At 44.5% G+C, this 13,047-nt stretch overlaps 1 protein-coding gene across 3 annotated transcripts in view; it reads left to right on the forward strand.

The window, feature by feature from the left end:
* The window catches only part of LOC146184942 (guanine nucleotide-binding protein G(q) subunit alpha), a 56,161-nt gene that overhangs the window by 38,111 nt on the left and 5,003 nt on the right, over positions 1-13,047 (forward strand). For 2 of the 3 annotated variants that reach the window (XM_084605916.1, XM_084605915.1), the window contains one exon: positions 5,892-5,999. In XM_084605916.1, coding sequence (XP_084462042.1) covers positions 5,892-5,999 — 108 coding nt within the window. Of the gene's footprint in view, positions 1-5,891; positions 6,000-6,499; positions 11,178-13,047 lie in introns of those variants that run through there. The other variant, XM_084605917.1, reaches the window with a different exon arrangement.

The raw sequence follows: 13,047 nt of genomic DNA on the forward strand, positions 1-13,047 counted from the left end.
CCCATCAGCCCACGAGAGCTTGTGACGGGTCGCTGGGTTACTTGGCGCCATTAATGGACTCCCACGATACCGCTTGGTTTTGTATTCAGTGAAAGCGCCTGCTCAGTGGAAATCTTTTTATCGTAATAATTTTTATTGATGGCATTGATCCTCCAGCCACCGATCAAGATTTCAAGATATCCATTATTTGGTCAGAAAATAGTTCGAAGGTTATATCTCGATGCACAGCGCCAGTGAGAAGCTGCCCAGCTCTGCAGAAAACCTGGACTGATGCAGTATTTTGAAATATGAGATTTTAAGTTAACGAAGGTTTATTGTACCATTCTCGCTGCTTGTTTTGCTCAGTGTTTCTTCTAAAATCACCTGTATTAGCCTCACAAATGCACGTAGGCAAATCAAAGTGGAATAGGAAGGTTTCAGGGATGCATTTGCACCTCTGTATGACCAAAACCCCTCAGTGCAGCGAAGTTCACAATATAACGAAGTTTTTCCCCAGAAGGTGCATCTTCGTTATATTGAGGTTCAACGGCATTTAGAATATGAAACTGGATGGCAGTTACTTTGGAAGGAGGAGGGTATGATAGCACAGGAATGTGTAACTGGAGGGTGGTTACCACGAAGTGAGGAAGGTGTGGTGCGAGCGTGGGAATATTTTCACAAGATCGGCTTTGGCCACACAGAACTCTTGTTCCTCACTGGCTAGGTGTTTTCACTCTATATTGCAAGCGCAGTGGCATAGTGTAGTTCAACTGCGCACGTGATGTCGTCCGTGCCATACATCCACACATAACTGTCTCTCCTCTTAGTGCAAACAGTGGCGGCGCGTTCTTGAGGAAGGTCATACTTACTTACAGCTGTCCGCACCTCCAATGTATTTGGAGGGGCTCTACGATGGAAATGGAAGGAAGGCTGCACTTGTTCCCGACGCCTTGTGTACTGAAATCCTCCTGTAGTTGTGCATAGGCTAAATGTGGTAATGGCGTACAGTGGCAACGTTCCGTGAAGGTCGTGAGGTGTTGAGGACAGAAGTCAAATTTAATAGCTGGTAGTCCGAACGTGTGGAGTTAATCCATGCCGTAGACAGAGAAAGTGTTCACTGAAGGCTGCGGAAGCAGTTCAGTTTGTTGTGTTGTATCCATGAAGAAGGGTGGCATACTGCCACTCTGTGCACTTTATACTACAGTAATCGATTGTGGCTGCAACAGGTCCTAAACAAGATCATGCGGCTGCGAGGAACTATATTCTCAAGCTGTATCTGGATCAGAATCCTGATAAAAATCGCATGGTGTACTCCCACTTCACTTGCGCCACAGGTCAGTTAGGAGGCTCGGCAAACGGCACTCGGAAACAGTAGCAGCTTTAGCCCAAGTCCCAAGCAGGCCCCTTTTCTTCCCGCACGCTGCTTTTCCTTTTACTTGCAGGAGTGAGCAGCTGTCTTTGGACTAGAGCTGTGCACGGGCTTGGGCCGGCCCGAAAGCCCTTACCCGGCCCTGCTCGGAAGCCCTTTCACTCGGGCTCGGGCCGGGCCCGGCCAAGTTGTATTTGTCTCGGGCTGACCGGGCTGGGTCGGGCCGGATGCCCCGATCATGAACACATGAAACATTTGCGAAAGTGTAAATATGGTCGTAGTGCGATGAGCGTCTAGAATGCACACAGCAACTTCCCGTGTCGTCCCCACGCGAGAGCTTCTGAGTTCTTTCCCGGCATCTACTCGCCTTTTCTCCCCGCCTCCTCTCCACGAATGCATATTTGGTAGCTGTCAGTGACCGAGGAGAGGGGCAGCTTGTGGGCTACTTAGTTTCGAGTTTCGCATCTCTGCTTTAGTAAGACCGGCGCTGATGTTTAGGTATCCATTTCAAAATTCGCGCCAGTCTATTGCTAATTACTTCTTTATTGTGACTCGATTGAAGCGGGACATAGTCGAGACATGGGCAGTGCAAGAGCTTCGTGTTTTTGTTGCGAAAGTTTCAATGGAAAGGCACACGCTGAGCTAGACGAGTTCACCGAGTTCTTGGCCACAAAATCAACTTCTTGTTTAGGTTTAGAGCTTGAGAACTTTTCAAGAAGCAAGCAGTCCGCCTACCGAAAACTTCCTTTCCTATAACGTGTTATTTTTTCCAGCCAAAAGTTGTAGCACCGAAATAAACTTAACCGCTACCGGGTTCATTATCCAGGAGCGCCGCAAATGCCTCAATTCAATGGATAACTTGCTTTTGCACAATAAGCTAATTCTACAAACGCCCTGTGCCCCTACATATTCAGCAAATTTGTAATTAAAAACGTGAAGACTCAATTTTTTAAGATCTTGTATGAACTTTCTAGAAATTATTTTCGTTTTCATCGCATCAACTGCAATTATAGTGCATGACGTGCTGGGCCCAGGTCTTAAATTTAAGCGCTGGGCCGGGCTCAGTCCCTATCCGAGTCGGGCTGTGCTCGGTTCTGTATTGTCGGGCCCGGGTTGGGCTCTGGCTCAAAATTTCGGCCCGTGCACACCTCTACTTTGGACAGCCTTCTCCGTAGCCTGCTTTTATTTGGCAAAGGCTGCTTTTGGAAGGTACCTAGATGCCATTAGCGATTAGGGGGACGCTAAGGGGAACATGCTTTTCGTATGCAACTGCACTGTAGACTGTGGCAAGTGCTTCATGGAGACGTTACTTGCAGTTGTATGTGCAGTTCTCGCTTTTTTTTTTATTTTGTACAAAATGGTATATGTTCGCAATCGTATCACCATTGTAGCAGTCGTGAGCACCGAAAAGTCTTGTCTATGGCTCTGGTGGTGGAATGAGCAATACTTGATGAAAGATTTTGGATTATTTCTTTCTTTTTTCCCCTCGCAATTTTGCAGTGTTGCCAAATGTCGCTTAGCAAAAGTAGCTAGATGGCAGTGTGAAAGTAGCTAAAAGTAGCTAAAAAATCTAGCAAGGAGCTAAAAGTAGTTAAATGTTTTTCCCAAGAATTTTTACTTTATATTTTGGATATATAACGCATTTATTGGCAGCTCTATTATTGTAAAAATTAAACACAGCTATCAAGACATGGTTTCCTGCAGGCGACTAGGCATGGCAAGGGCTAACTAACGAATTATGAACGATAAATGTGCTCAGGTTTCCATTCTGATAATTTAGGCAGACATAGTTTTCGCAAAGCGTAAGGCTTGCGTGCTAAGAAAAGACGAGCTGCGAATGCATCACTGCTCTGTAAACATGTAAAGAATGGACTTTTATCTACTCTTTGCACGTACACAGAGGCCTATGAACGGAGAGTTATGAAAGGTTTAATGACTGTCCAGGCAATATCTTCAGTCCGCGACTCGGCATAACTCGGACCGGTGGGCCTCTTGGCCTCTCATCCGCTCGGCACTGACATCAGACAGTTGATTCCAGGCTTATTAAGCAATAAGAATGCGTACACACATGTACAATAGTGTACTGCGAGCACGACTTCGATGCTCATCGGAGCCCCCGCGCTGCGCGATAGGCGACACCCGTCGGAAGCTGCGCCGCCGCATCAGTCGCATGGCCGCCTCGCCTCTCTTTACTTTGCGAGCTGTTTTTTTCTTCTTCCCGCTAAGGCAGACATGGAGGAAGCTCTATGGAGGCAGAGGCGGCGAGGCATACGGCATACCAACACCCACTAAGTGGCGCCTTGTTGCCTTGTATTGCATCCTCCTCTCTCTTTTCAAGTGTTTCCTTCTTTCTCTAAAGTACTCCCAAGTTTGTCTATTTTGCGTCTTGTTTAAAAACTACTAGATGGCGCTATGTGCCTGACGTCAGTTTCATGTGTAGCGTCTGTGGAAAGATTTTTCGCGCCAGAATAGTAATTTTCCGAAATGTAGCCAAATTTAAGCTAGTTTTCACCAAAATAGCTAGATTTGTAGCTAGATTTTGAAGAAAGGAGCTAAAACAGCTACTCGTAGCTAAACTAACTTTCTTGGTAGCTAGCTGAGTCCAAAAGTAGCTAAATCTAGCTACAAAGTAGCTAAATTGGCAACACGCAAAGGATCATTTTTTTGGTCCCATTTATTCCTCAAGCTTTCTCAATTGTGGAAATTATTATGTGGAGTAAAAATACAGAGTAATGGGCACGAACCGAATGCCACAGGTGCGCACATCTTCTGGTTGAACTTGGCAAATAAATGCTAAGTCATCGTAATTTCTGACTCCTTGTGTGAAGCTTAAACCAGAGCTTTTTAATTAGTTTTGAGGGATTTGATACCTCGCAGAGGTTCTTACTAGGTTTCGCTGCCAGAGGCTTTTACATTTTAGTGGTTTATGTTCATTGCATTGCTTGATGCTGTATGGTCACCGAAATCATGATGACCGTGCTTTGAAGCAGCCTGCATCTTTCTTTAGAACCTAGCATGTTATCAGCCACAGATCTTGTAAATGTGCCCAAACCTCCATAGATTTCTCTGGGGTATGTGTGTTCTTTAAGTGTGTGTGTGTGTGTGTGTGTGTGTGCGCGCGCGCGCGTACGTGCACGCGTGTGTGTGTCTGTATTGCTTGGGTTAGGCTGCCTTGTATTCAACACTCACTGCTTGTTCTGAGGAGGCAAAAAAAATATGCGCCCTAATATGTTAAGAGCACTCCACCATATGATGCCTGTCGTAGTTAAAGGCAAATTTCTTAGCGAATTCATATTCACAAGCACGTTTTTGCAGGTGTGGTACGTGCTGCTTAATTGTGCACATTAAGACACTCCACATTGTCAGAGTTGGTCCTTTAGCATGTTGCTTCATTTAGCACAGGGTAATGAATCTGTGTGTACTCTAAAGGCTGTGTGATCTCTGTTTTCAGTGTAGCGGTCTTCAGGCAAGCCATAGGAACGAATGTTTAGATTTGGCCCTTGGGGGGCAAAGTAATTCTTTTTATTCTTGAAGTGTTTGGGGCAGTAACAGGAACAGCATGACAAAAATTGCTTCTTTAAATCCTGCCTCCTGCATAGTTGCATCCACAGGCTTGCTTGGGAGCAACGCGATTCTGACAGTGCTCGGAGCAAGAGAGTATGGCAACAGGGGAGTTCCTGTGGCACAAGTTTCAATGAATGTGTGAGCTTTGCAAGCTGCCCTGCTGTAGCTGGATGCAACCGCGGTACTGATTGCGTGCTTAGTACCTGAAAGTGCTAATCAGCAGTCCTGGTGTGAAAATTGGACTGGGAAGCTTGTAGGCTGGGGTGTCTTGCTGGTCACCACTGTGCCGCTGCAGTAGAAGCAACCCCAACTTGCTGAAAGAGCCTGCAGCCGTCTCACATTGTGGTAGGGAAAGCAGAGTACACCCTTCCAGTATGCTGCTGCTGCTTGGTACAGTACTACCTAAAGTAAGGCAGCAGATAGAGTTGGCGTGGCGAGGCACATGTGTGCTGTGCTTGGTCATAGCAATGTGTAGTCATCTGGAACATTGTCTTTAGTTCTTTGGGGTTTTTTTTTTTTCACGTTTAGCATAAATGGAAATCTTGTATTAAGGTGTTACGTATACCCAGAAACCTGCTGAACATAATAGAATGGGATTTTTTCCTTTTTTTTTGATCCATTAATTTCTCCGTGCTGCCCTTTTTTTTTATAGTATGTTGCTCAAGTCACTCATTTTGGAGCTGGTCACTGAAATATGCTGCAAACATTCATTTAAGCTAACATGTTTCTTTTTTTTACCATTGCTGCTAGTAGAAATGTAGTTTTAGCCAATGTATTAGATACGTGGCTTCTTTTTTGCTTCTAGTATCGTGTGTGAACGCTTTATGTTACAGGTAGTGGTTGCTTGCCAGTTATTTTGCTACCGATGTCAACATTTGTTAATGTCTTCCTTCGTCATCCATTGTTTTCTTCCTTTCGCTGTTCTGACCTGTTGATCTTGATGTGAACCTTGCCTCCTCGCTTCGTTTGCTTTTCGTAGGACCAAAGAAAGACGCCATTCACGCTAGGGAGTTCATCCTTAAAATGTTTGTGGACCTCAACCCGGACAGTGAAAAAATCATCTATTCTCATTTCACGTGTGCAACAGGTAGGGGAGAGCGTGGCGGCCTGTTCCAGTGGGCCCCCTCCCAACTCGCACGCTGTGCACACCTCTGTGCCACCACTAGCGTGCTGCTCTCTGGTTGTTGCTTGGGGTGTCTTCCCTTATTTGCATTTTTCTGCTCTCCTCCTGTTGTCAAGCCAAGCTCTGGAGTGGTGGGTCTTGCTGTGCATGCCCTCTGACTTGTGGCTGTCTTGGGCCTAGCTTGCAGTTGCTTGTGCAGCCGCTCTTTTGGCTGTTCGCATATATATATATATTTTTTTTATGGAATGTTGTTTGATTCTTCGTGTAATCGTCGTCTTGTATGCATCTTCCCTTTTGCTGCTTGACTGCAGCTTGTGTTTCCTAATGCACACCCAGAAAGTTTCTTTTCTTGAGGGAGTTGAATTGTTTAATTTTTGCTGCCTGTCTACGTTTGTGATGCCTGACCTGTTTCCTTTTCTCTCCTTTCTCTTCCTGCTCCTCAATGCATGCGTTGTGGGCGTAAGACACGGAGAACATTCGGCTCGTGTTCTGCGCTGTCAAGGACACCATCATGCAGAACAACCTTAAGGAGTTCAACTTTGCCTGACGCTCTCTCGCCTTTCTCTTGTTCTCTGTGTTTCTTTTTGCACAGCACATCCTGTGGTCTGGATCGGTTTGTGTGACTTGCCTCTTTTCGGTCCCTCTCCTCTTGCATGTGTGTGCATTGGGGGGAAGTTCTTTCCAGAGAGTGTGTTTTCAGTTATACTGTTCATACAGCATTTCCGCATGGTTCTGATCCTACAAGTGCAGACGGCGCAATGAATGCGATGATGTTTGAAATGTCTATATATAAACAGCGTAAAAAAGAAAACGAAGCGTTAGTTGGAATTCAAAAAGAAACATTTTTTTCTTTATGTTAGAGAGGTAATGTAAGACCGATGCATCATTGTTGGCAGATTCCAGCTGTAATTGTCCTGCCACTGATGCACTGGTTACGTGACCCGATGTGCTGCACTTGAAGGCAGGAAATTCATGCAGGAAGGCTGCATGCATGTACAGGTGCGGACAGAAGTAAACGAAGCGCCCAGCTCAAAAGAACTGAGGGTCAGCGCCGCTTAGCCGAGCCGGCTGAAAGCAGGAAATCATGGTGCGCATCTGCACACCCCTGTCAGCGCGACCCTCCCTTTGCTCCGCATGCCTTGGCACTGTCCCGGCGTCACTGTCGCGATAATGATAATCGTGATCTGATGGTCGGGCTCCGAGCCGGGCGGACATTTAAGGTGGGCGGACTACTACCTTCCTAGCAGAGCCCGCATGGATGGCACTACATTTAAGCTGCTTCATTCAGCAAGTAGTTGTGCAGATGCCAGCGTGTTCTGTGTTTTGAACTTTTGTTGCTGCCGGGATTCATTTTTATCATGATGCCAACGAAATGTGCTCGACCTCAACGTGCCGGCACAGTTTCGGGTTCGTTTAATAAGGCTGCTGTTAATGCTTGGACATAATACGACCATGTGGCGGAGAGTACATACTTACAAAATATTTTCTTAGAAGGTGTCCACATAAAAATAAGATCGATAGGAAGTTAATCCACAACTACTAATCGGTATATTAATTCTTAGCTATGGTAAAATCAGTGATGAGTACTAAATTAATGTGGCCACTTCGAAAATTTGGAAACCTGGAGCCTCAACATTTGACATGGTCTGAACTTCAAATTTGGTATCCAATCTGATTTGACAAAGGCCAGTCAGTGGTGCCCTCGATGTATAAGGGTGCTACCCGCAAATATGGACCAATGGTCCCCCAAATTGAACAAACTCAATTTGCGGCGGCACCTCACATATTTCGAGCAGGTCGACAGCGAGATACAAATCAGTGACGGCGAGTGTTCAAAACACACTGGCCCATCTACTGGTTTCTAAACGATGCGGCTGAATTAGCACCGCCTCGCGGACTGTAATGCCTCAAGGTGGTCCGTGCACCTTAAATGACTGCTCGTCTTGAAGAGCGTGACCATAAAATCGTGATCATCATTATCGTGACAGTGATGTAGCGACAGTGACAAGGCATATGGAGCAAATGTAGGGTCTCGCCGGCAGGGATTGGCTAGATGCGCTTGACGATTTTCTGCTTTCGGCTGGCTCGTCTCAGCGGCGCTGACCCCCAGTTTTTTCTTAGGCTGAGTGCTCCGTTTACTTCTGTCCACACCTGTACTTCGGACTTTTCCGTACAGTTATTTCTTGATAGTTTGAACATGGAAAATGTGTGCATTATATGTGGGGTTTGATCTAAGCGGAGCATTTTTAATTGACGGTATGTATTCAGGACAAACGTCATCAGTTATAATAAACAGGAAGTTCTAATTAAGGAAATTCTGCTGTGTATAAATATATAAATAGCTGTTATCATTTAAGCTGTCACTTGAAGAAAATGAGCACCCTTATACTTCCGTCACACGGGCAAGTCCCAACTCCCTCGAACCTCTTTTCCATAAAGGACCACGCAGGGAGTTCAGCCCCAAAGGAGTTGTCGCCATGTCACACGGTGGCTAAGAACGAGCTCTTCAAAGACGCCGTCAGGGTCCCATTAGGCGCTGTTCGTTTTGTGTATGCATATTATATAATCAAGTTGGAAACATGTAAAGTAATTTTTAGCTGCTTTCTTTTCAACAGTTTGAATGTAATTTAAAATATAAATGTACCTTCATTCATATGAAAGGAATGCGCTGTTACTTTTACTAGCATAGTAGGTTTGTCCTTTCTGCTGGCCACAATGTGCTTGCAAAATTCTTGCGTGTATGCTTAGATATTAGCGCATTTCCTTTTTTTCCATGCTCTACGTTGGGCTACAGTATTAAAATTAATTACAAACGCAAAATTAATGCATAAGTACTTCTTTTAAAACCTGCATAAAGCTCACGGGGAACCAGAGTACTCCCTTTACCTGCTCGAGGGAGATGATTGGAACTCCTTACGCTAGGAACTTCCTTAAACTTCCTTTCCTAAAGGACTGCCGTGTGACACGGTGCGTATCTCCATTGGGATAAAGACTACCTTTGTTGAAGGGAGTTAAAAGGAGTTCAGCCGTGCCCATGTGACAGCAGTATTATCCCTTCGGTGCTCATTGCCTTGTTTTTGTAACTGTTAAACTGCCTGAGTTGTGCCGTTAGTTACATTGCAGGCTATTCCTGGCAGTTACTCTATGGAAATTGAACTGCTCCTAACATTTTTGCTTTATTTATGGCTTATGACAATATGCCACTTGTCTTGGAGACTACAAGCCTTGCCATTACAGTAGCTTTGGAAAAGGCGCACAGTCCACTTGCAGTACAATGCTTTGACACTGCCCAGGGGAAGAAATGGGAGGGTTTTTACCAAGTGGAAATGGTCTAAAACAAACTCTGTTAATAGCAAAAATATACTTGAGAACTGGAAAATGGTCGTTTCACCTCGTCTTTTGTCTCTTTAATAGAACAGTTGACCTTGCATTTTGTTTTCACTACTTCATATGAGTATCTTGAGCAGTCGTTTATGCCAACTGTTCCAACAATATTTATAGGTTTTCGGGGTATGTAATGGCCTGAAGTGACTCAGCCTATGTGGGATGCTCGTGGAGTGGAGGGCTGCGGAAATTTCGACCACCGGTGGTTATTTAACTTGTGCTGACATCACACTGTTCCATAGGTGCCTTGTTTTTCTGCTCTGTAGAAAAACAGCCGCAGTAAGGGGATCTAATCCCACATCCTTGCTAGGCATTATTCAAGACGTGAATAAAACGCCATGAATGAACTTGCCGAAATGCGAAATCGCTCACTGACAACTACCGTAAAAACTCGCGTATATAATATGGACCCACAAATAATAAGAGGTGTAATTTCAAGGTAGTGAAAACTGGAAAAAAAGTTTCATATTGAAAGGGTACAGTGCAAGAAGACACAAGACGAAGAGGAAGAAGACTGACAGACAGCACATGTGTTGTCTGTCCATCTCCTTCCTCTTCGTCTTGTGTCTTTTTGCGCTGTGCCCTTTCAATATGAACCAACAACAACTTGCCCAATTGTCCATCCTTCTTCTGGAAAAAAAGTTTTAATCTGTATATAGTGCGAGCGAAGAAAAAACAAAAGTATGTATTGGCATTATATTTCGGGGTTGCTCTGTGAGGCGTACTCTCTCTGCGCTTTCGCAACCTGGCGCCAGGCGTCGACTAGTGCCACGTGTGTACCTTGATGTGCCAGTGCTGGTTCGCTTCCCTTTTCCTCGCGCCAACACGCTTGATCATAGAATTTCGTGCACCGTGAAGAGAAGAGCGCAGCTCACATTTGTCCCGGCAATCGCGGAAGCCACATGATGATCCAGTTATTCCAAACCGGTGTAGGCCGCTTCCACCTCAGACATGTGACGGCTGTGCATGAGCTGCCAGTTATCATGCACCGCACTTGCTTCAGTTCGCGTCTAACACTGCACGCAGACGTGTGGCTCGTGCGCCCTGGAAGTGTTTTCAAATATGACGTTTTCACGATGTCCTTTTTACTGTCTGCCGTGAGTCCCTTGCTAGAGATCCTTTCGTAAAAATATTTCGGCACCTCTTAATGGTGTGTTCGTTATCCCACATTTCTCGAAAGTGCGACCCTGGTAATGCTATTGAAGTGTTTGCGATTCGGCTGCAGGAGACCAGTGCAAATGCAGAGGGCTGCTTTTGCCTTTGCCTTTCTTACATTATATGAGGTGTGATCAACCTGCTTCCAGTCGCATGTGCATCGCAAGCTACGGGGTCATGCCGTGGTCGCGAGGGACATTGGTTCAGCGCAGGGAAACTGAAATCTTCGAAACACTTGACCGACGCCAGCGCCAGATGGCACCTACTCTCGCTGGAAGCCTTGTGCTGATAGTGCTGAATAAAAGCGAGACCGGAACTGCGAGTTTAGGCAGAAATTTGGGTCAGCATGTGATATGACTCATGAGGCGGAAATTTCATATGATAAAATCAGGAAAAAAAAGCAACCTCGTAGTGTATGCGGGTTTTTACGATAATCCTTGTTGAGTAAAATGTGAACCATAAATGCAAAAGCAGTGTCAGGAATACTCGGATGCCGTCAATGTCGCGTGGTGTTAAAGGGATAGAACAGTGAGCAAAGTATTTAATGCAATTATGATGGAAATGCAAAGATCTCGCTTTGTATAGTGTAGATCGAGCACTACAGTATCCAAGGAACGAGGATTTATAATTTAGTTTGACGCTGAAAATGAGACGAAAATGTCTGAAGAGGTCTGCTGTAATTATCACTGTAGTAACCCATGTGATCGCATCTCTCTGGAAAATGTCTTTTTTTTAAATTTTTTTTTGAGTGCACAGTGTTCTCTATTCTTTCGAGCGCTCGCCTTGTTCTATTATATTTTGCTCTTTCTCGCTGGTGCGCCCTTCGGCAAAAACCACCCCATTTTCGCAAAGCCAATGGCATGCTTTCAACTTTTGTCACTAGATGGGGCCACAGTGTTTTGAATTCTTTGGATAAAGCAGTAACTGGGGCCCGCTAAAACTTTTGTCGACGATGTGTACATTCCTTCCGTAACATTCTTGAGCATTGAAACTAGAATGAACGCCACTCTACACTAATAATGTCTAATTACTGTCTGGCGGGTAAGATTTATTTTTGTTTTTGGTGTGTCGCTTTGTCGACCATCGGTCATCGTGGTCGCTGCTCATGGTTTCCAGCATCAGTCTACATAAAAATGGGCGTGTGCACTGATAAGAAAAACTCTCGGTAAATAATTTTCTACAGCGTTTCTGACAAAACTGCTATGGAATCGACCACTTAAAACAGGAATCTTCCATCGTGGCGAAAAAAATTGAGATGCTTAAAGGGCAGTGTTCTGTCTCTTTAAAGGCTGTAAGAGCAATAAAAACTAAAACAGGTTGATAAGCCATAGAAGATTATGGCAACTCAAAGGAATGCTAAAATATATGAAACATAGGAAGGTGAAGATGTAAAAAAAGAAAAAGCATGGGCGATCAATCAGGTATATGTGGTGGTCAGCAACTAAATTTAAGTTTGCTTCGAAGAGGCAAGTCCTGTACAGCAATTTTTTTGCGCTCACTCACACACTGGGGGTTCTTGATAGAATTCGAGAGAGTGCAGCCATGAATTGAAAGAAGCCTTCTTTGTAAAAAGAAAGAGCTCAGAGTGTGTGAGTGACGTGTAATAATCTTTTTGCAGTACTGACCTTGCCTTCTTGAAACACATTGCTAAATTTAATTGCTGTCTGCGCATGCCAGAGTGATTGATCATCCATGTTTCTTTTTGTTATATACTTCATTCAGAGCACCATATGTTATACCATCCTTTTGAGTTGCCATAATCTGTTAGTCTTTCACCCTTGTTGATTTTTATTGCTGTCATGGCCATTTTTACCGTGGGTTTGATTATTTGTGCCACTTCTTTCGTATACATTGTGTGCGTTTCACTCTATAAAGATTAGTTGTCAGCTAGTGCTCTTTCCTGTCGCTTCCTTTTGCCTTCAGGCAACTTCGTTTGCACTATTTTGTTGATATCAGAATGGGCCAACTAGCCCAACAAACAAAGCAAAGCAGCAATGGGGGCTAGTTGGTTTACCATTTCAAGAATTTTCGCGCTAAGATATACATACACAGATACACAAGAAAGCATGTGGTTCCTGCTTTCTTGTGTATCTGTGTATATCGTAGCGCGAAAATTCTTGAAATAGCCCAACAAAATGTTTTACTTCAGTTCAGGAGAAATGACAAAACGTTAATGTACTGTAATTTTGGTGCACATCATCAGTTCCATGTGGTTGGATAAGCTGGAGCTCTCCACTATTCTACACTTCTACGATTGCGTATCTGCCTCTTTTATTATTTTTTTATTTTTAAAATTCTGCATGTAATGAGGGGGGGGGGGGGGGGGAAGAGACTTGCACTGGAAACCAAAGCATGGTGATGCCAGTAACAGCGAGACAACCAGTATATCAGGGACTCTGGAGTGAGGTGTCAATCAGACCTCCAATCATGACTCTTTTTTTTAATTTTAGGAATCGAGGTAGTTAAACAAAAA

Source organism: Amblyomma maculatum, chromosome 6 (assembly GCF_055883805.1).
Source record: "Amblyomma maculatum isolate TAMU_Amacu chromosome 6, ASM5588380v1, whole genome shotgun sequence".
Lineage (NCBI taxonomy): Eukaryota > Metazoa > Arthropoda > Arachnida > Ixodida > Ixodidae > Amblyomma > Amblyomma maculatum.